General features: G+C 51.3%; 1 protein-coding gene across 2 annotated transcripts; it reads right to left on the bottom strand.

Moving 5' to 3' along the window:
• Nucleotides 1-4649: 4649 nt before the first annotated feature.
• Nucleotides 4650-19436, bottom strand: MISP (mitotic spindle positioning). 2 transcript variants are annotated; one of them, XM_083720355.1, is made up of 5 exons: nucleotides 19342-19436; nucleotides 11220-13212; nucleotides 9637-9824; nucleotides 7336-7374; nucleotides 4650-6227 (listed from the first exon to the last, which is right to left on the bottom strand). In XM_083720355.1, the coding sequence occupies exons 2-5, from the start codon at nucleotides 13075-13077 to the stop codon at nucleotides 6132-6134; spliced, it is 2181 nt and encodes a 726-aa protein (XP_083576481.1). In that variant the 5' UTR covers nucleotides 13078-13212; nucleotides 19342-19436; the 3' UTR covers nucleotides 4650-6131. The 2 variants fall into 2 exon arrangements, with proteins under 2 accessions (XP_083576481.1, XP_083576480.1); XM_083720354.1 differs by lacking the exon at nucleotides 19342-19436 and adding an exon at nucleotides 17698-18572.
• Nucleotides 19437-20906: the final 1470 nt, after the last annotated feature.

Genomic DNA, 20906 nt, shown 5'->3' with positions numbered 1-20906 from the left:
CTGCAAGAAGATCCAACCTCTCCATTCGGAAGGAAATCAGCCCTGAGTGCTCACTGGAAGGACAGATCCTGAAGCTGAGGCTCCAAGACTTTGGCCACCTCAGGAGAAGAGAAGACTCCCTGGAAAAGACCCTAATGTTGGCGTGCTCTGGTCCATGAGGTCACGAAGAGTCAGAAACGACTAAACAACAACAACTGGGTTCTGCATTGCTGTTTGTCATCCAAGGGCTCAGCTGGAAAAATAGAACACGGTGAAAATAACCAAATCAGGGGTTTGTTTTGTTATTTTCCAGCCATAACCCACTGGAACGCAGTTCCACCACCTCTACGTTTCGGCTCCCGAACGCCGCAAACCCAGAAGTCAGTGTTCTGGTTTGCAAATGTTCTTTGGAACCCGAATGTCCGACGCAGCTTCTGATTGGTCACAGGAGCTCCCTGCAGCCAATCGGAAGCTGTGCCTTGGTTCCCGAATGTTTTCGGAAGTCGAACGGACTTCTGGAATGGTTTCCGTTCGTCTTCCGAGGTACCACTTTATAAGAGAACAAGGGTTCTTGTGAGTTCTGATGCCTCTTTCCCAAGAAAAATGGCACTGGATTACCAACTTTCGAAGATGAAGATGATGGACTATATGGAACTTGCCAAACTGACCAGGAGACTCCAAGACCAGAGAGAAGAGACGGTGGAAGAAGATTGGAAGAAGTTTAAGGAATATTTGGAAAAACATGTTAATATTTAAATCTTAGAATAGCTTTGGAAGTGGATATAGGCTGTAGGGTTAGAAGTAGAAGACAGCGTACTTTAAAATATTATTTGTAAGCGATAAAACGTGAAGTTATTTTAAGTGTGATTTTTAAAAAAATGGTTAGAAACTATGATATGTGTAAACTGCTAAAGATGAAGTAAAATGAAAATCAGATAGGTGGGACTTGGGAAAGCCTGCTTAATGTTTAGGAAAATAAGGATAGGACAAGAATTTGTTTTTCTGTTTGTGTTTTTTATTTGTGTTATAAAATGAATAAAAAATTTTGAAGAAGAAAAACGGCACTGGTAATTGTATCAGGGACAGTCGCTTGCAAAAAAGAAAACATAATGGGTCCATTCGACGGAACGTGTGATGAGAAGTTAGGAGAAGTTCTCCATCATAAGTTGTCCTTCAGCGCCGAAGAGTCTCCCTCTTGTATTTCCTTCGGCACAATGTGGGCATCGCAAGGTCCCCAACAGAGGGTTCCAGGAAACCGAAATGTCTGTTTCCTAAACTTCGCCGCCTCTGAGATCTGACTTGTTCTCTCTCTCTTTCTTTCTTTCTTTCTTTCTTTCTTTCTTTCTTTCTTTCTTTCTTTCTTTTTTGTAGGGACTGGCCTGTGTGTCAGGAGGGCATTGCTGGTAGCTCACCGCCATCCCATAAAACGGAGGTTGCTCCTCTACCCATCCACGCGGTTCTCACCCCCTTCGTTCCCACCCACCGAAGGCTCCTGGGAACTGCAGTCTGTTCAGGGTGCTGGGAACTGTAGTGCAGCGAGGGGTTACGCTGCAGTTCCCAGAATTATTTTGGGGGGGAAGAAATATCCTTTAAACGTGTTGTGTGTCTGCAGGCAGCTGAAGCCGAGCGCATGCCTTGCGGCGGAGGCAATCTCCTTAGGAAACATGGACGGTGCAAAAACTCAAGGAAACTGTCTCATCTAACTGGTCGCAGTCCCGGCGTTGGGGTAGAGAAACCAGGGCCATGATCTCCGCACCGTGACTGAGAAAACTCCCCTTTAATAGCTAGAAATGGGTGCAAGTATCTTTGCCCGTTAAAAAAATATAGCCCCTTTCTCTGGCCTCTGTTTCTTCTCCTCTAACCGGTTTTTCCTCTCCGGATTCTTTGCATTCTTCCACCCCATCAAGAAATTGCGTGTCTTATTTAGACAAACAGACCCCTTTGCCTCGTGCAAAAGGAAAGGCTCCTCGGATGGCCTCTCTCAGAAATGCAAACTTGTTGTTGCTTTTCTGTGCATTGCACAGACACCTGCACCCATCTCTTTGCGGCGGCCGAAATTTTATCTGCCCGATCGATCGCCCACACTCCTTAGTTCTATCATGCTGTCCCAGGATTTCCCCTCTCCCCGGGTCCTTCTGGGATTGTCCCTGGATAACCAGGACACTTGGAGGGGATGCTTCCATACTCAGAGACCTGAAGGAGCATCTCCACCCCCATCGTTCTGCCGGGACGCTGAGGTCCAGCGCCGAGGGCCTTCTGGCGGTTCCCTCCCTGCAAGAAGTGAGGTTACAGGGAACCAGGCACAGGGCCTTCTCAGTGGTGGTGCCAGCCCTGTGGAACACCTTTCCGTCAGATGTCAAGGAGATAAACAACTATCTGACTTTTAGAAGACATCTGAAGGCAGCCCTGTTTAGGGAAGCTTTTAATATTTGAGGAATTATTGTATTTTAATATTTTGCTGGAAGCCGCCCTGAGTGGCTGGGGAAACCCAGCCAGATGGGCGGGGTATAAATAATAAATTATTATTATTATTATTACTACTACTACTACTACTACAGTGGTGCCTTGGTTCTCAAACACCTTGGTACTCAAACAACTTGGAACCCAAACACTGCAAACCCAGAAGGAAGTGTTCCAGTTTGCGAACTTTTTTTGGAAGCCGAACGTGCTCTGTTTTGAGTGCCACACTTCCGTTTTGAGTGTTACTCTGAGGTCTGTGGTGTTTCTGCTACTTATTTTGCTTTTTTCTTATTGTGGCTGCTTTTTTATTTTTATGACTGTGTGGAACCCAGCTCAGCTACTGATTGATTGATTGATTGATTGTGTGACTGCAGTACATCATTTCTTGCTTTCATTTTATGGATCAGTGGTCTGGTTAGATAGCAAAATTCATGTTAAATTGCTGTTTTAGGGGTTGTTTTTAAAAGCCTGGAATGGATCGGTCCATTTTGCATGACTTTCTATGTTTCCACCTTGGTTTTGGAACGCTTTGGTTTTGGAACGGAATTTCCAAAACGGATTACCGGTACGTTTGAGAACCAAGGAACCACTATATCGGCCTCCCGTGATTTCTCCGAACCTGGAAGCTTTTGCACAGAGCTTGGCTGGGTGGAAGGGGCTGGTTTTTTTTGCAGGAGCATAACTGGAAGCCGTGTCCAGCGGAAATATTGCAGAAGCAGAGCGGAGGCAGCCAGATAAGCGGTTCACATTCCTTTAAGGTTTGCAGAAATAACAATGAGAAATGATGCCATACAGGAAAACAACAACATGTTGCATCTGGGAAGAGCGAATTGACCTTGCTCTGCCTCTTCAAGTACAGTACAGAGTCCCTTCTTCCTGTCTTAAGAGTTCCCTTGCTTCTGGCCGGTGATCAAGAGCCCTGCCCGAATGATATACAGTGATGCCTTCAGGTTACAGACTCCGCTAACCCAGAAATATTACCTCAGGTTAAGAACTTTGCTTCAGGATGAGAACAGAAATCGTGCGGCAGCAGCGGGAGGCCCTAATAGCTAAAGTGGTGCTTCAGGTTAAGAACGGACCACCAGAAGGAATTAAGTACTTAACCCGAGGTACCACTGTATAGGGACACGGGTGGCGCTGTGGGTTAAACCCCAGAGCCTAGGACTTGCCGATCAGAAGGTCAGCGGTTCGAATCCCCACGACAGGGTGAGCTCCCGTTGCTCGGTCCCTGCTCCTGCCCACTTAGCAGTTCGAAAGCACGTCAAAGTGCAAGTAGATAAATAGGTACCGCTCCGGCGGGAAGGTAAACGGCGTTTCCATGCGCTGCTCTGGTTCGCCAGAAGCGGCTTAGTCCTGCTGGCCACATGACCCGGAAGCTGTACGCCGGCTCCCTCGGCCAGTAAAGCGAGATGAGCACCGCAACCCCAGAGTCGGCCACGACTGGACCTAATGGTCAGGGGTCCCTTTACCACTGTATAACCTTGCATATAACCTTACAGGATGAATAAATTAAGCTCAGTGCCCCTATTTTCCAGTCCCGGATTTACAAAGCCCTTTATCGAAGCAGCATTTGGAGCGACATCTGTAACATCTGTAACGGTGTCTTCCCGCCCTCTGGTGGAAAGCTGGGCGGCATTGCAGCTTAGTTCAGCTTCCAGTCGAGTTAGCATTCGTTCTTTAAAAATGACAACAACAAAGTGAGGACCCCCGAAAAGTGGGGGGGGGGGGATAAAGTTAACGGAGATGAAGGTCACGTTGGGTAGCAGAGGGCAATCTACTTTCAAAGAGAGTTTCCAAGCACATAAGGACTATCATTTACTTTTAAATATATAATCTGAGCCTGTGTGATTTTTTGCAGAGCTCACATCCACACTATATATTTCAAACGCAAGGCTGGCCAGAACAAAGGACCCTGGGAACTCTAGTATATAGAAATGAGCAAACCAGTGATATTTTAGGGAGCAGGCGGGGCCCATGACTTACATTCTAGGAGCCTGCACAACACAAAACACTGCTGCTGCATGTAGCTTTTATTTTATTTGTTTTTTATCTTTTGGAAATGTACATCCAGGTTTTTCCCCTTTTAATTTTTTGGGGGCCCCCAAAAGACTGGGGCCCCAGGCTAGAGCTTGTTTAGCTTATACATAAATCCAGCACGGGGCTTAACATTTGGAAAAGGACGGAGACCAAACGATTTATTCCTCTTTCTTGATCGTATGCAAATTATACACATATACATATATGAGCCTGTTGTGACCATGCAGCAACCAAACGAGAGAGAGACCGCTGGGTCCCAGGGGTGTCTCGAGATTTGAGGGTGAGGCACCCCGACTGATGCTACATGCATGGATCAGGGCCACCTCCTTAGCTGGGAAACAAATAGAACCCGCCCTCTACAAGGACACTGGAAATGTAGCAGAAAGGAAGTTAAGACTTGGACGCTGGAGCTCTGGGTTCAAGTCCCGGTGAAGCCGTGAAAGTTCCTACCCTATCAAGGTACCCTGTCTGGCCAGAGTGGTGCATGCTCTGGTTATCTCCCGCTTGGACTACTGCCATGCGCTGTCCGTGGGGCCCCCTTGGAAGGTGACCCGGAAACTGCAACTAATCCAGAATTTGGCAGCCAGACTGGGGACTGGGAGTAGAGACCATATAACACCAGTCCTGAAAGACCTACATTGGCTCCCAGTACGTTTCCGAGCACAATTCAAAGTGTTGGTGCTGACCTTGAAACCCCTAAACGGCCCAGTATCCCTGAAGACTCCTGAGGGTGCGAGAAGCGAGCTTACAGGGAACCAGGCAGAGGGCCTTCTCGGTGGTGGCGCCCGCCCTGTGGAACACCCTCCCATCAAATGTCAAGCAAATAAACAACTATCTGACTTTTAGAAGACATCTGAAGGCAGCCCTGTTTAGGGAAGCCTTTAATGTTTGATGTTTTGTTGCGCTTTTAATTCTGTTGGGAGCCGCCCAGAGTGGCTGGGGAAACCCAGCCAGATGGGTGGGGTATAAATAAGAAATTATTATTATTGTTATTGCTATTATTCTTAGGACCCACCGGCCACAAAACGACATTAGGTGCTGCCACCACTAAGCCACACTGCCTCCGCCCAGGAAGGAAGGAAACTACACTATATTAAGATTCCACCCAGCTCAGCTTTCCCCACACGGACTGGCAGCAGCTATGTCAGGCAGCACGCCTCTCACCCAGACCTACATTGAGCTGCCAAGGTTTAAAATCTGGGAGCTTCTGCGTCCAAAAGCGGTGTCTCTGTCCCAAGCCCTAGCTCTTTCCTTTCCTTTAAAAGGAAAGGAAGTCCTCATGATCTGATTTAAAGGGGAAAGTGGGAAGCTGCCCATCACTGAGACCATATGCCTGAGTACTGGTTGGCAGCTCCAGGGGCTGAATTCGGGGGTCTTCGGCACTGCCACTGACCTCCCCCTAGAAGGAAAGTTAAGGTGCTAGACCTCACCATCGCAACCCAGAGCCCATGGAATCGCCAGGATCAGTTCTGGGCCATCTCTCTCGCAATCAAAGCGACGCAGAATTTTAATCGGACATAGATGGGTCGGCAGGATCCGACCACTGGCCGAACCCGGCAAGAGATCGAACAGAAAAACACTTGGGGGACCAGAGAATTAAAAACCAAAGAAAAGCCCCAATGCCAGCTTTGGGAATTCTAGTTCCTCTCCAAGGTTCAGTCGCTGTCGTCGATGGCCCTGCGGATCTGGCCCGTCTCCCAAAGCTGAGCCAGGAGTCCCCTCTGGCAGACGACTTTGGTGGATTTCACAACCTGCAAAAGGAATTGGCGGCTCAGTTAAGAGAACAAGGGTTCTTTTGCAGCCAGCAGGGGCCGCCTTGCCTGGCAGATGAGCTCCCGGGGGCTGTGTGCCAATGGTGAATTAAAATCTAGGTGTACGCTACCTTGAGTTCCTACCAGGGGGAAAAAGGCAGGAAATAATAATGATGATGATGATGACGGAACATGGATGGACAGTTGGTTAAACCACAGAGCCTAGGACTTGCCGATCAGAAGGTCGGCGGTTCGAATCCTTGCAATGATGGGGTGAGCTCCCGTTGCTCGGTCCCTGCTCCTGCCAACCTAGCAGTTCAAAAGCACGTCAAAGTACAAGTAGATCAATAGGTACTACTCCGGCGGGAAGGTAAAAGACGTTTCCGTGTGCTGCTCTGGTTCGCCAGAAGCGGTTTAGTCCTGCTGGCCACATGACCCGGAAGCTGTACGCTGGCTCCCTCGGCCAGTAAAGCGAGATGAGCGCCTAATGACCAGGGGTTCCTTTACCTTTTTACCTTGGTTTTCGAGCGTCTCGGAAGCCGAATATTTCGGTTTCCGGATGCCAAAAACCCGGAAGTAATTGCTTCCGTTTTTGAACGCGCCTCGGAAGCAGAACGGTTTCTGCTGCACGTTTTTCAATTTTTTCCATTTATTTTGGAGACCACCCTTTGTGCCTCGGTTGTCGGACGTTTCAGAAGTCGAACGGTCTTCTGGAACGGATTACGTTTGACAACTGAGGCTCCACTGTAACAGGAACTGTGAGAATGACCGGGAACGTACCAGAGCGTAAATCCTATTGAACTCAGCAGCAGTGGCGTAGCGTGGAGGGTGCAGGGGGGGCTGGCTGCACCGGGCGCAACATTTGGGGGGGCGCTCGCACTTGCAGCTCTCTGCCCCTACCTGGGTTAGGGGCGCAAATTACTTGCCTTGCCCCGGGTGCTGACAACCCACGCTACGCCACTGCTCAGCGGGACTTCCTTCTGAGTAAAAAAATTGCCTAGGATTGGAGTGCAAGTCTGCACACTCTGGACCATTGACTACAGAGGGGCTTACTTCTGAGTAAGACAGTGTAAGGCTTTCTCCCTGCAGGGCAAGGGCGCGGTCTTACCTCGGAGTCGATTTCGTCGTGCAGATCGATGCCAGCATACTGGGGGAGGGAAAGAGGAGGAAAATAAGAGAACAGGAAATCTGGCAGGGAGGGAAATATTCCGTAGTGTTAACGGAAAAATCTGAGGGCTCCCTTGGACAAAAACAAAGACACCAACCAGGATAACTTGCAGCAAAACAGCAGCCTGTAGGCTTGGCCTTTATTGAACTGTTGCAACAGGGTGCTCCCCTCATTTGCAGGAGAGAGGAGGGACCCAGAAAAACGGCAGCAAGGCCTTATAAAGACTTTTGAAATTGCCCCCCTGTAGATCAAGACCACCCCCAGAAACATCATGCATACATCACAGAAAGGGGTTGAGGGAGGAGTTGTGGTGGTAACCTGAGTGTCCTGTCACCTGGCTGGTTCCCCCTTTCCCCCTCTCCCCATGAGTACTTTCCAGGTGACAGAGGGGAGTTTGCAGTTTCCTGCCCCCAGAGGGAAGAGCTGATTATTGTCCTTTGTTCCAGTCTGTGCTGAATCCGCTCCCATATGCAAGTTCTTTGTGATCTTGATGGCCTTCTGTCTGGGACCATCAGGGTTGGCATAGCAACTGGGCAGGGCTCCTGTGGATGTGCTGGTATGCTCAAGGGATTATGGCTGCCCTGTATTTTGTAGTCCTTCCTTTATGGAGTAAAATAAAAGTGGAACAGTGCAAATCCGATGTATGGTTGATTTTCTATGAATTTATAGCAGTAGCGTATGTGGTGTGTGAGTGTGAGTGTGTGTGAAGTTTGCACAAACTGAATGATTGGGGGGGGGTTTCCTGCTACAGTAGGAACAGCTGACTGTACACCCCCCAGTGTTTTGCAAATTAGGAACACAGGAAAGGTGACTTGTTCTGAGTCACAACTCTCAGCTCGGTGTCCGCCCCAATTCAGACTTTCCCAGCTCCGACTGGAGACACCGGGCGGGTCGAACCAGGCGGCCACCTGCGCAGCTGCTCTGCTTTTTATTTCCCCGAAGGATAATCCAAGATTCTAGCCCTCTTGATTCTAAATAAATGCCGGCTTTTAATCGGAAGCTGCCTGGGCCAGGCCTCCATCTAGTTCAGCACCGCCTGCATTGACGGCCAGTAGTGGCACGCTAGGGCAGGCATTCCAGAAAACTCAGCCCTCCAGATGTTTTGGGACTACAACTCCTATCAGCTAGCAGGAGCAGTGGTCAGGGATGATGGGAATTGTAGTCCCAAAACATCTGGAGGGCTGAGTTTGCCTATGCCTGCTCGAAGCCCGGCTTCAGCTGGGGAGGGCCGGATATAAATAAATTATTATTATTATTATTATTATTATTATTATTATTATTATTATTATTCAACTGAGGTTTGTTCCCCCTGGAGATGCCAGCGATCAAAACTGGGGAATTTCTGCATGCAGAGCGGACACTTTCCCCTCCGTTGGTTAGAGTGTGGTGCTGATAACGGCAAGGTTGCAGGTTCGAGCCCTGTAAGGGACAGCTGTGTATTCATTCCTGCGTTGCAGAGGGGTTGGAAATAATAATAATAATAATAATAATAATAATAATAATAATAATAATAATAATAATAATATATTTATACCCCACCATAGCTGTCAACTTACAGATTTGAAAATAAGGGACCAGCAGCCTCGGAAATAAGTGACCAGCAGCCAAAATAAGGGATTTTCCAAGGGGCACAGGTATATTCGACTTCTGAGCCCCTCCGAGCCAAAGGCAGAAAGCCCAGCCAGCAGCCAAACGAAGCCTCAAGCGGTGGTTCCCACAGTGCAGCAACCCGGCAAAGGGGATGCAGCAAGGAAAACCACCGTCACCTCTCCGCTGGGAAGCGCTGAGCAAAGGCGAGTCCCCAGGCAACGCTGCCAATTGGATCGGCACAAGACATGCAAGCTCCACCCCCCAGTCGTTCTTAGACTCCTTATTGGGTGAGCAACGCAGCCAAGCAACACAGTTGGAGCCTCCCTCCTCCCTGGCCAGCAGGGAGGGAGGGAGAGGAGCTGCTTCCTTTGAAACCCGGGAAATTGAATGGACATCATCAATAAGGGACAGCAGCGAGACACGGCGCTGGGATAAGGGACTTTCCCGCCAAATAAGGGACGCTTGACAGCTATGTACCCCGCCCATCTGGCTGGGTTTCCCCAGCCACTCTGGGTGGCTTCCAATAAAATATCAAAATACAGTGACAAAATATTAAAATACAGGGTCCCTTCCAACTCTACGAGTCTCCTATCTAAGGCAGCAACCTCTGCCCCCAACACCCCATTGCAGCGGAGGCTGGCAAGTCCCTACCTTTCCTCCCTCCCTGTGCCTCTTCGTCTTCTCCTCTTCCGCCGAGGGATGCTGCGCTCTCCAGTCTGGTTCCGAGGATGGTTTCCCCGCGTAGGCTTGCCGCAGAGACGGCGAGGGAGACGAGCTCGCAGGGGAATCGGGAGCAGCCGCGGCTGATACGCAGTAGCTGTCGGCAGTTCCTGAAGCAGCTGGTGGAGGGAATTAGAAGAGAGAGTTAAATTAAAAAAGAAAGAAACCAAGCGCAGAGATGTCTCAGGGCCTTCTCGGTGGTGGCGCCCGCCCTGTGGAACACCCGCCCATCAGATGTCAAGGAGATGAGTAGCTATGCAACCAGAGAGCAGCCCTGTATAGAGAAGTTTGTAATGTTTAATGTTCTATTGTATACCTGAAGGAGCATCTCCACCCCCATCGTCCAGCCCGGAAACCAGGGTCCACCTCCAAGGGCCTTCTGGCGGTTCCCTCCCTGCGAGAAGCGAGGTTACAGGGAACCAGGCAGAGGGCCTTCTCGGTGGTGGCGCCCTACCATCAGATGTCAAGGAAATAAACAACTACCTGACTTTTATAAGACATCTGAAGGCAGCCCTGTTTAGGGAAGCTTTTAATGTTTAATGTTTTATTGTGTTTTTAATATTCTGTTGGGAGCCGCCCCAGAGTGGCTGGGGAGACCTGCCCAGATGGGCGGGGTATAATAAATTATTATTATTATTATTATTATTATTATTATTATTATTATTATTTAGTTGGCAACTCAGTCAGATGGGTTATTATTATTACTGAATAGGACGTCCCTATTTTCAGGGGAGAAACATTGGAGGGGATGGAATAGGACGTCCCTATTTTCAGGGGAGAAACGTTGGAGGGGATGGAATAGGGTGTCCCTCTTTTCACGGGAGAAACGTTGGAGGGATGGAATAGGACATCCCTATTTTCATGGGAGAAACGTTGGAGGGGATGGAATAGGACGTCCCTCTTTTCAGGGGAGAAACGTTGGAGGGGATGGAATAGGACGTCCCTCTTTTCAGGGGAGAAACGTTGGAGGGGATGGAATAGGATGTCCCTATTTTCAGGGGGAAACGTTGGAGGGGATGGAATAGGATGTCCCTATTTTCAGGGGAGAAACGTTGGAGGGTCTGGAATAGGACGTCCCTATTTTCAGGGCAGAAACGTTGGAGGGGATGGAATAGGACGTCCCGATTTTCAGGGGAGAAATGTTGGAGGGGATGGAATAGGATGTCCCTCTTTTCAGGGGAGAAACGTTGGAGGGGATGGAATAGGACGTCCCTATTTTCAGGGGAGAAACGTTGGAGGGGATGGAATAGGGCGTCCCTCTTTTCACGGGAGAAACGTTGGAGGGGATGGAAGTATGGAACCCCCAAGTCAAGGAGATAAGTAACTAGATAAGTAACTTGTGACCGCCTTTCCTTATGGTCGCAATTCTGTAAACCTTTCTGTGCTGCCAGCCGCCTAGAGCGGGGTTCTAGCTACAGAAAGGCATCGTGTGAATGAAATGACGGCTGCGTTGATGCGATTCGCCGTGACACGTGAACCAGCTGGCATCCACCCCCCCAACCCTGCCCCCTCACCCGAGCTCTGCGACGACGTCCGAGAGGGTGGCACCACCGTCCCAGTTCTCCTGCGCTGCTCCTGGAGCTCCACTTCCCTTTGCAAAGCATCCTGGATCTCCTGGTCAATCAGGGCCGACATCCGGGGTCTCCGCGTCTTCACGGTGTACAGCTCCTCCCGGAGAGCGGACCCCTCCAGCCTGCCCTCTTTTCCCCGGTCGCCGGCAGACGAGAACTTGAGCTTCATCACCGGGATGGTAAAATGTCCCTCCCGCAAAACCACAGGCTCCTCTCCCGAGTCTTCCGGTACCCGAGACCCAGAGGAATCCACCCGCTGGTCTGTGTCATTCCGGTCAAAAGGGGGCAAGTCACCCCTTTGCTTTCTTCCGCTGGCCAAAGAAGGCTGGTAGGCCTCTGAGGTTGACTTCACGTCCTGGCCGGCCGTCCTTTTCCCGGGGTCGCCTTTCTGGGCCTCCCCTGGCTCCCCCAGCATTCTTGCCGTCATGGGGGCAGCCTCGTCCCTTTCGAACACTTTCCGGCGTTCTGATAACTCCTGTCGGACCCCCCTGTCGTACGTCCCGGACAGCAGCCTCCCTTCCTTCTGCAGGTCCTCCTCGCGCCTGGTTTCCTGCTCAATCTCTCTCTGCACGAAGAAGGAAACGGTGTGTTTTTCTTTTCCTTTCCGGGAGGAAACCGGCAGCGTATCGGCCGACAGCAACAGAGGCTTGGTTTGGATTTCCACCAGCTCGTCCCGGCTGTTGACCCGCTGGATCCCCCTCTCTTTGCGGTGGGCATCCTCCCTTTCCATCGACAGACGGATTTCCCGCTCGATGGGCGTCTCATCCGAGGACCCCAAATCTCCTTCGGCAAGGCCTTGGCCACCGGTCTCCCAATCCAGAGGTCCTCCCGCCTCCTCTTTGATGTAGACCCTTCTTCCATCAGGAGCCACGACGCTTGAGTTCTGGGGCATTTCTGCCTGACCGTAATCCCAGCCGCCTCCAGTCGAGTTTTGACAAATAGGGGCTTGCTTGGGAGATGTGGGCTCTGTTCTTTGGAGAACGTGACTATCTGCCCCCTCAGTAGACCAACCAATTCTTCTCTGGCCGTAGACATCAGGAATCTTCTCCCCTTCCGTCCCCTGAACATTTTGCGTTGTCCGCAAGCTGGGTGCCGGTTTCCTCGGCCCCAGGAACATCTTGGGGTTGGCCTTCTCCAACTCCAAGAACTGTTGTCGAGCCATGGCAAAATTGATCTTCTCAGTGTCTATGTTTTGAGGGTCGACGGGGCTGCTCTCCCAGCGCGAAGAGGGGTTGTCGAAACAGACCGCGAAGCCAGTGGAATAGCTCCTTGTCCCCGGGGCAGCTTCTCGGACGGCGTTGATGGCCTCCAGCTCCTCCGTGGAGCTCCACTTTTCAGCCATGGTGGCCGTCTTCCTAACCACTTGGCTGCGGATAATCTCCCGCCGTTCCTCCTCCAGCTCCTCGGTTTTCTCCGGCGAGGCCTCCTCGGGACGGATCCTGTACCTCAGCTCCTCTTCGTCCCCATCGTAAAGCCTCGAAGGCTTCGTCTTACCTTTGTAGGCCCGGATGTCGTAGAGTGAGCCGGATTTGACTACCTCCAGCTTGGACTCTCTGTCCGGCGGTGAAGTCCAAAGGTCCTTCCTCCCATTGATGGACTTTGACCCGTTTTCGGGCGGCTCGGCCGTTCCCCACCCGTTCTCAGCCCTCTCCTCGCGGTGGTGGCCCAAGTCAAAATACTCGTCGCCCGTCGCCTCTTCAAACTTCAGCTCCCCTCGTGGACCGGACCGGGGGCTGCTTGGTTCTTCGTCTTCGGGGTCTGTGCTTGGAGACGAGGTGAAGACAAGCCTACGGATGTACATTTCTCGTTTTCGAAAGTGGGTACCTCCGAGACTTCCCCTTAGGAGGTGAGAGGATGCTCCCTAGATGTTATTCACAGGTTGGGTATTCCAGTGGCGTTGCACAGCCTTCACATCAGGAACAGGGCTTTGCGGTCCCTGGGAAGCAAGAGGGGGAGAAATTATATGATGCGGGTGGCGCTGTGGGTTAAAGCACAGAGCCAAGGGCTTGCCGATCAGAAGGTCGGCGGTTTGAATCCCCACAATGACGGGGTGAGCTCCCGTTGCTCGGTCCCTGCTCCTGCCAACCTAGCAGTTCGAAAGCACCTCAAAGTGCAAGTAGATAAATAGGTACCGCTCTGGCGGGAAGGTAAACGGTGTTTCCGTGCGCTGCTCTGGTTCACTAGAAGCGGCTTAGTCCTGCTGGCCACATGACCCGGAAGCTGTACGCCGGCTCCCTCGGCCAGTAAAGCGAGATGAGCGCCGCAACCCCAGAGTCGGCCACGACTGGACCTAATAGTCAGGGGTCTTTTTACCTTTACCTTTACCTTTATTCGGGACGCAGGTGGCGCTGTGGGTTAAAGCATCAGCGCCTAGGACTTGCCGATCGAAAGGTCGGCGGTTCGAATCCCCGCAATGATGGGATGAGCTCCCGTTGCTCGGTCCCAGCGCCTGCCAACCTAGCAGTTCGAAAGCACCCCTGGGTGCAAGTAGATAAATAGGGACCGCTTACCAGCGGGAAGGTAAACGGCGTTTCCGTGTGCGGCTCTGGCTCGCCAGAGCAGCGATGTCACGCTGGCCACGTGACCCGGAAGTGTCTCCGGACAGCGCTGGCCCCTGGCCTCTTAAGTGAGATGGGCGCACAACCACAGAGTCTGTCAAGACTGGCCCATACGGGCAGGGGTACTTTTACCTTTACCTTTACCTTTATTCATACATTCAGTACATAGTAAGCTGCCTTCTGCTGGCTTAGACTGGCTGCTTATATCGTCCAGTCTGGCTGCCTGCTACCTTGGAAGGTGACCCGGAAACTACAACTAATCCAGAATGCGGCAGCTAGGCTGGGGACTGGGAGCGGAGACCACATAACATCAGTCCTGAAAGACCTGCATTGGCTCCCACAACATTTCCGAGCACAATTCAAAGTGTTGGCGCTGACCTTGAAAGACCTAAATGGCCCAGTGGACCTGAAGGAGCGTCTCCACCCCGGACACCGGGGTCCTCCTCCCAAGGGCCTTTAGCGGTTCCCTCCCTGCAAGAAGCAAGGTTACAGGGAACTAGGGCCTTCTCGGTGGTGGCGCCCTCCCATCAGATGTCAAAGAAATAAACAACTACCTGACTTTTAGAAGACATCTGAAGGCAGCCCTGTTTAGGGAAGTTTTTAATGTTTGATCACATTTTAATATTCTGTTGGGAGCTGCCCAGAGTGGCTGGGGAAACCCAGCCAGATGGGCAGGGTGTAAATAATAAAATATTATTATTATTTCCAGGGTTTCAGGCAGAGCTATGATTTCAAGAGTGGTTTAGCAATCAAATCCTTCTTTGCAGACAACTCTTGTCGTTCTGCAAGGGGAACCAGGATCTCCTAACTCTAGGAACCCTTAACGAACTACGCTTCCCAAGTTTTTTTGTGGGGGGGGGATTCACAACAACTTTTTGGAGCCCCTCCCCACAAGAAAAAAATCCTGTCTACGCCCATGGTCCCTTCCAACTCTGCAGTTCTCTGATTCTATTATTCGAAGGCAGACCTTCCTTATAGGCCATCCCATCAGAATAGCAAAGCACCGATTGCCCTCTGCTGGGAGAAATGAGAATTTATCACTCAGGACACCGAAGAATTGATGCTTTTGAATTTTGGTGCTGGAGGAGACTCTTGAGAGTCTCATGGACTGCAAGAAGATCCAACCTCTCCATTCGGAAGGAAATCAGCCCTGAGTGCTCACTGGAAGGACAGATCCTGAAGCTGAGGCTCCAAGACTTTGGCCGCCTCATGAGAAGAGAAGACTCCCTGGAAAAGACCCTGATGTTGGGAAAGATGGAGGGCGCAAGGAGAAGGGGATGACAGAGGACGAGATGGTGGGACAGTGCTCTCGAAGCTACCAGCATGAGTTTCACCAAACTGCGGGAGGCAGTGGAAGACAGGAGGGCCTGGCGTGCTCTGGTCCAGGGGGTCACCAAGAGGCGGACACGACTAAACGACTCAACAACAACAACAATGCCAGGGAGACGAGATCAAGATGGTTGGCTCGCTCATAGTTTTGTTCGCAGAACCATAAACCGCCTCCTTAGTGGACTCGTCTCCCCCCCCCCCCCGCCTATCTGGTTTTGCAGAAGAGAGAATTAACAGAAAGCCGCAGGTCATAAATGGGAGTTTCGCAAGCTGTAAAAGGCAGCAGACATTGACCCCAGGCGCCCAGCTCGCAGACAACGCAAAACATTCAGGCAGTGGGAGGGGAGAAGATTCAGGAGGTTAAATCGTCACTTGGCAATCGGGGAGGGTGGTATTTCGGTGGCAGAGCCACCCGCCAGGGAGGACATCTTCAGTCCTTTCATCCACCTGGCCCCAGCAGGGCCCTGAAAGGTGCCCAGGAGGGGAGATCTGAGAATTAAACCACGCGGTAGGGTTACCTACTGCGAACCACTGTTTTCTCCCACCGGGGAGAACAATGCAGCCCTTGTTTCCTTCTCCTCTCACTGTCTGTGTGTGTCTGAATTACTTTGCACTTCCAGGGTTTCTCTGTCTGGTGGTGGAGAACGCCAGCTTGCTTCCTCGCCCTCTTTAGAAAACCCAAGCAAGTTGATAAAGGTAAAGGGACCCCTGACCCTTAGGTCCAGTCATGGCCAACTCTGTGGGTGCGGCGCTCATCTCGCTTTACTGGCCAAGGGAGCCGGCGTACAGCTTCCGGGTCATGTGGCCAGCAGGACTAAGCCGCTTCTGGCGAACCAGAGCAGCGCACGGAAACGCCATTTACCTTCCCGCCGGAGCGGTACCTATTTATCTACTTGCACTTTGACGTGCTTTCAAACTGCTAGGTTGGCAGGAGCTGGGACCGAGCAACGGGAGCTCATCCCGTCATTGCGGGGATTCGAACCGTCGACCTTCTGATCGGCAAGTCCTAGGCTCTGTGGTTTAACCCACAGCGCCACCAGCGGCCCAAAAGGCGAATGCTATTCCAGGCTGCATTCCAACCCTAAAATGTATTTTAATATTTTGTCGGAAGCCGCCCAGAGTGGCTGGGGAAGCCCAGCCAGATGGGCGGGGTATAAATAAAGTATTATTATTATTATTATTATTATTATTATTATTATTATTAGCTTCAAGTTCCAAGACACGGGATCCCGGCTCAACATTAGGAAAAAGCTTTCTGGCGCTGAGAGCCGCTTGACCGTGCGACGGACGGAAGGTAGCGGGCTCTCCTTCCTTGCAGGTTTTTAAGCAGAGGTCGGGTGGCTGTTCCTGCACTGCAAGAGGGTTGGGATGTATGACCTCTGGGGGTCCCTTGCAACTCTACCATTCTATGATCCCAAGTCTCTCACTCGCTTGCACCTATCTTCCAACAACGTGCTCCAAATCCTTCCTCCTGGCCCCGACAGAGCTCTCCAAATCCGGGACCGCCGTCGGGTCAGCAGGGCGGATTTTGACAGCAGCGTCACCTGCGAGGCTGGCATTCCACAGCCTGACAACGCCCTGCTGCTGCTGCCGCCCCAAGAAGGACTTTTGACTTCTCTGCTTGAGATAAGGTCCGTGGGGTAGGCAAAGTTCGGGGAGGGGCAAACTGCTGATGGAATGAGCACACCTTAAAAGAATTTGGCCGAAGTGGAAAGAGACGGACAGGTTCGGGGCGAGGTCAGGAATTCCTGAGTTGGCATGGCACCTCTCTGATTGGCAAGAGGGACTGAAATGGTGAATTGGAAACCTTTAAAGCAGGGGTCGGGGACGCAGGTGGCGCTATGGGTTAAACCACGGAGCCTAGGGCTTGCCGATCAGAAGGTCGGCGGTTCGAATCCCCGCAATGACGGGGTGAGCTCCCGCTGCTCGGTCCCAGCTCCTGCCAACCTAGCAGTTCGAAAGCACGCCAAAATGCAAGTAGATAAATAGGTACCGCTCCGGCGGGAAGGTAAATGGCGTTTCCATGCGCTGCTCTGGTTCGCCAGAAGCGGCTTAGTCCTGCTGGCCACATGACCCGGAAGCTGGACGCCGGCTCCCTCGGCCAATAAAGCGAGATGAGCGCCGCAACCCCAGAGTTGTCCATGACCGGACCTAATGGTCAGGGGTCCCTTTATCCTTTACCTAAAGCAGGGGTCAGCAAGCTTTTTCAGCCACGGCCGGTCCACTCTCCCTCATACAGGGATCAAACCTCGGGCGCTTTCCTCTCCATCCTCTAACATGCCCGGAGAGGTGTTCATAAGTGGGCCTTGGCCTCTCTGAGCCCCACACCTGACGCTGTCCCCAGGAGGACTGGGCACAACCTGCTTGCAAGACCCCTTTTTTCATTAATGCATTTTTTAATTGAGCTTTCGTCAGGCCAGCTGCCCTCTTGATCCTCTCAGCAGCTCTGCCTTCCCTTCAAATCCCACCCAAAGCTCTCCGTCCCACAGGCGGGCGGACCCTGCGCCATACCTGTGCCCACTGCTGAAACCAACCTGCCGAAACCGAAATCCATTCCTCCTGTCGCAGGCTGAGCAAAGTACGTTCCTCTGTTTCTGTACCCGGAGCAAAGAGCGTTTTCCGCAAGAGGCAGAAACCACACGGGGCCTTTTCTCTCTCTCTGTCTCTCCCCTCGTCTCACCCCACAGAGAGGCCTCTTAGGGGGCACCCTAGCTGGTTTCGAATGAGGCGCAGGCACACTGGGAGTGCGCAGGCTGCGCCAGCCTGATAAGAACCTCAAAACTCCCCTCCTCCCTGGCCGGCCGAGGAATTCTAGGAACGAGCGGAGGGCAAAATAAACGTCAAGTTTCAAAAACGGTTTCGTGGCTCAATGCCTTTCCCGGGTGGTTCCGCTCCTGCCAGCTTCAGAGAAACCCACAAATCTGGGATCAATGGCCTGGAAGTCAAGGGTCTCTGGCTTAGCGCACCATGCGAGCAAAGTTGGTGTTTTTTCTTTTAAAGTTTGGGGGCAGAGACAGGAGATATGGGGAGGTCACCTCCAACGGAACCGATCCGGAGGAGATTCGGCACCAGACGAAAGAAAGGGGCTTTCTTTGCGCCATGCTAGCCTGCGGAACTCACGGCCACAAGTTTTTAGGTAAAGGGTGAAAGTTAAAGGGCCCCTTGAAAGGTTAAGTCCAGTCAAAGGCGACTATGGGGTTGTGGCACTCATCTCGCTTTCAGGCCGAGGGAGCCGGCGTTTGTCTGCAGACGGCTTTCCGGGTCGTGTGGCTGGCAGGTCTTAACCGCTTCTGGCGCATGGTGGAAACCAGAGCGCATGGAAACACTGTTTACTTTCCCGCCGCAGCGGTACCTATTTATCTACTTGCACTGGCATGCTTTCGAACTGCTAGGTTGGCAGGAGCTGGGACAGAACAACGGGAGCCGGGATTCAAACCGCCGACCTCCCAATCGGCAAGCCCAATCGGCTCAGTAGTTTAGACCACAGCGCCACCAGAAGAAAGAAAAGGGGGTTCTTTGCACCGCGCACCGCTAGCCTACGGAACTCACGGCCACAAGATTTTAGGAGAATACGCAGGAACATAGGAAGCTGCTACATACTGAGCCAGATTCTAAATTCTTAGGATTATCTGTGTTGCATGTTGAGCACGTGTTTATATATCACACCCACCCCATGCTACAGTGCGATACGATACAATATAATAATACAACCAGTTTAATTTCCCCTATTTTCAGGGGAGAAACGTTGGAGGGGATGGAATAGGACGTCACTATTTTCAGGGGAGAAACGTTGGAAGATACGAAATAGGACATTCGTATTTTAACTGGGAGAAATGTTGGAGGGGATGGAGTTATGCGGCCCATGCAGCCAAGGAGATAAGTAACTATACAACCTTTAGAAGGCAGCTCTGAAGGAAGTTTTTTAAAAAAAGTTTCATGTTTTATTCTGTTTTTATATGTGTTGGAAGCCACTCAGAGTGGCTGGGGCATGCCAGTCAGATGGGTGAGGTATAAATAATAAAATTATTATTATTATTATTGAATACAATGTCCCTTTTTTTTTATCGGAAGGTATGCCACGATGGCCACAATTTCCAATTAAATAATAACGATTTAATCCCTCTTCCCAAAGATCTCTGGGAATCATAGGTCCAGGAGGAGAATATGCGTCTTCTTACCACTTTGGTGCGGTTCCGACTCCTCGTTCTCGATCCAGGAAGGTCTCTGGTTACAGGATTGTCTCTTGGGGACGGAGGCAACTCAGTTAGGACTGTTAGGACCCGAAAAACCGCTCTTAAGAGCAGGTCCAAAAATCAAAGTCCAGGGCTTCTGACGCCAGGGCCACACCCTCGACGTGGACACATTCCCACAGGGCAATAGAAACTGGAGTTCCTTTCCTTTGCATCCCGGCAATTATGGGCTATTAAAAAAGGGGATTCTCACGGGACTGGCGCCGAACTCCAGCCTTCCCAAGGACAGTTTATTGCCAGTTCGCTCCAGGATTGGTTCCCCTGCCCTTCTTCTCATCCGATGGCAACTGGGTGTTGGGGAAGCTGGCATGGAGCGATCCCTGATCTTGCCCATCGGATGATGGAGAGAGATGATGTCCTTGATTTGGGTAATGTCATCCCCTCCAATATTTCTCCCGTGAAAATAGGGATGTCCTATTCCGTCCCCTCCAACGTTTCTCCCCTGAAAATAGGGATGTCCTATTCCATCCCCTCCAACGTTTCTCCCCTGAAAATAGGGATGTCCTATTCCATCCCCTCCAACATTTCTCCCCTGAAAATAGGGATGTCCTATTCCATCCCCTCCAACGTTTCTCCCCTGAAAAGAGGGACGTCCTATTCCATCCCCTCCAACGTTTCTCCCCTGAAAAGAGGGACGTCCTATTCCATCCCCTCCAACAGTTCTAATTTAATTATTTATACCCCGCCCATCTGGCTGGGTCTCCCCAGCCACTCTGCGTGGCTTCCAACAAAAGATTAAATATACATTAAAACATCAGTCATTAAAAACTTCCCTAAACAGGGCTGCCTTCAGATGTCTTCTAAAAGTCAGATAGTTGCTTATTTCCTTGACATCTGATGGGAGAGGGCGCCACCACCGAGAAGGCCCTCTGCCTTGTTCCCTGCAACCTCGCTTCTCACAGGGAGGGAACTGCCAGATGACCCTTGGAGCTGGACCCCGGCGTCTGGGCTGAACGATGGGGGTGGAGATGCTCCTTCAGGGATATTTTGGAAAGTAGGATTCTCTCTCCCAGCGCTGGCGCTAGTTGTTACCTGCTTGTCACTGGTCAGACAGGTTGGTTCAGGTGGAGGAAACAAATTCTTCAAGGAGGCTGGGGAGAGGGGGCAGAATCGGCTCTGTGATCTCCTCGTCTTTGCCGGTTCGGCAACAAACCAGCCGTTCTTCTGGATTAAACGCCTGCGTCACAAATTGCATCCGAACACATTTTTTACTTTATCAGCCAACAATTTCAAGTCTAGCATCCAAATTCAGCCTCTCTCAACCCGTGGGTGCCCAGATGATGTTGAACTACAACTCCCATCACCCCTAGCTAGCCACACACACACACACACACACACACACGTAATAAACAAAAACAGATTGATGTTGAATCCTGACAAGACAGAAGTACTGTTTTGGGGGGACAGGGGGCGGGCGGGTGTGGGGGACTCCCTGGTCCTGAATGGGGCAACTGTGCCCCTGAAGGACCAGGTACGCAGCCTGGGAGTCATTT

The sequence above is a fragment of the Podarcis gaigeae genome, assembly GCF_964106915.1.
Source record: "Podarcis gaigeae genome assembly, chromosome: 18".
In the NCBI taxonomy this organism is placed as follows: Eukaryota; Metazoa; Chordata; class Lepidosauria; order Squamata; family Lacertidae; genus Podarcis; species Podarcis gaigeae.
This window is presented reverse-complemented; position numbering and strand designations above follow the sequence as displayed.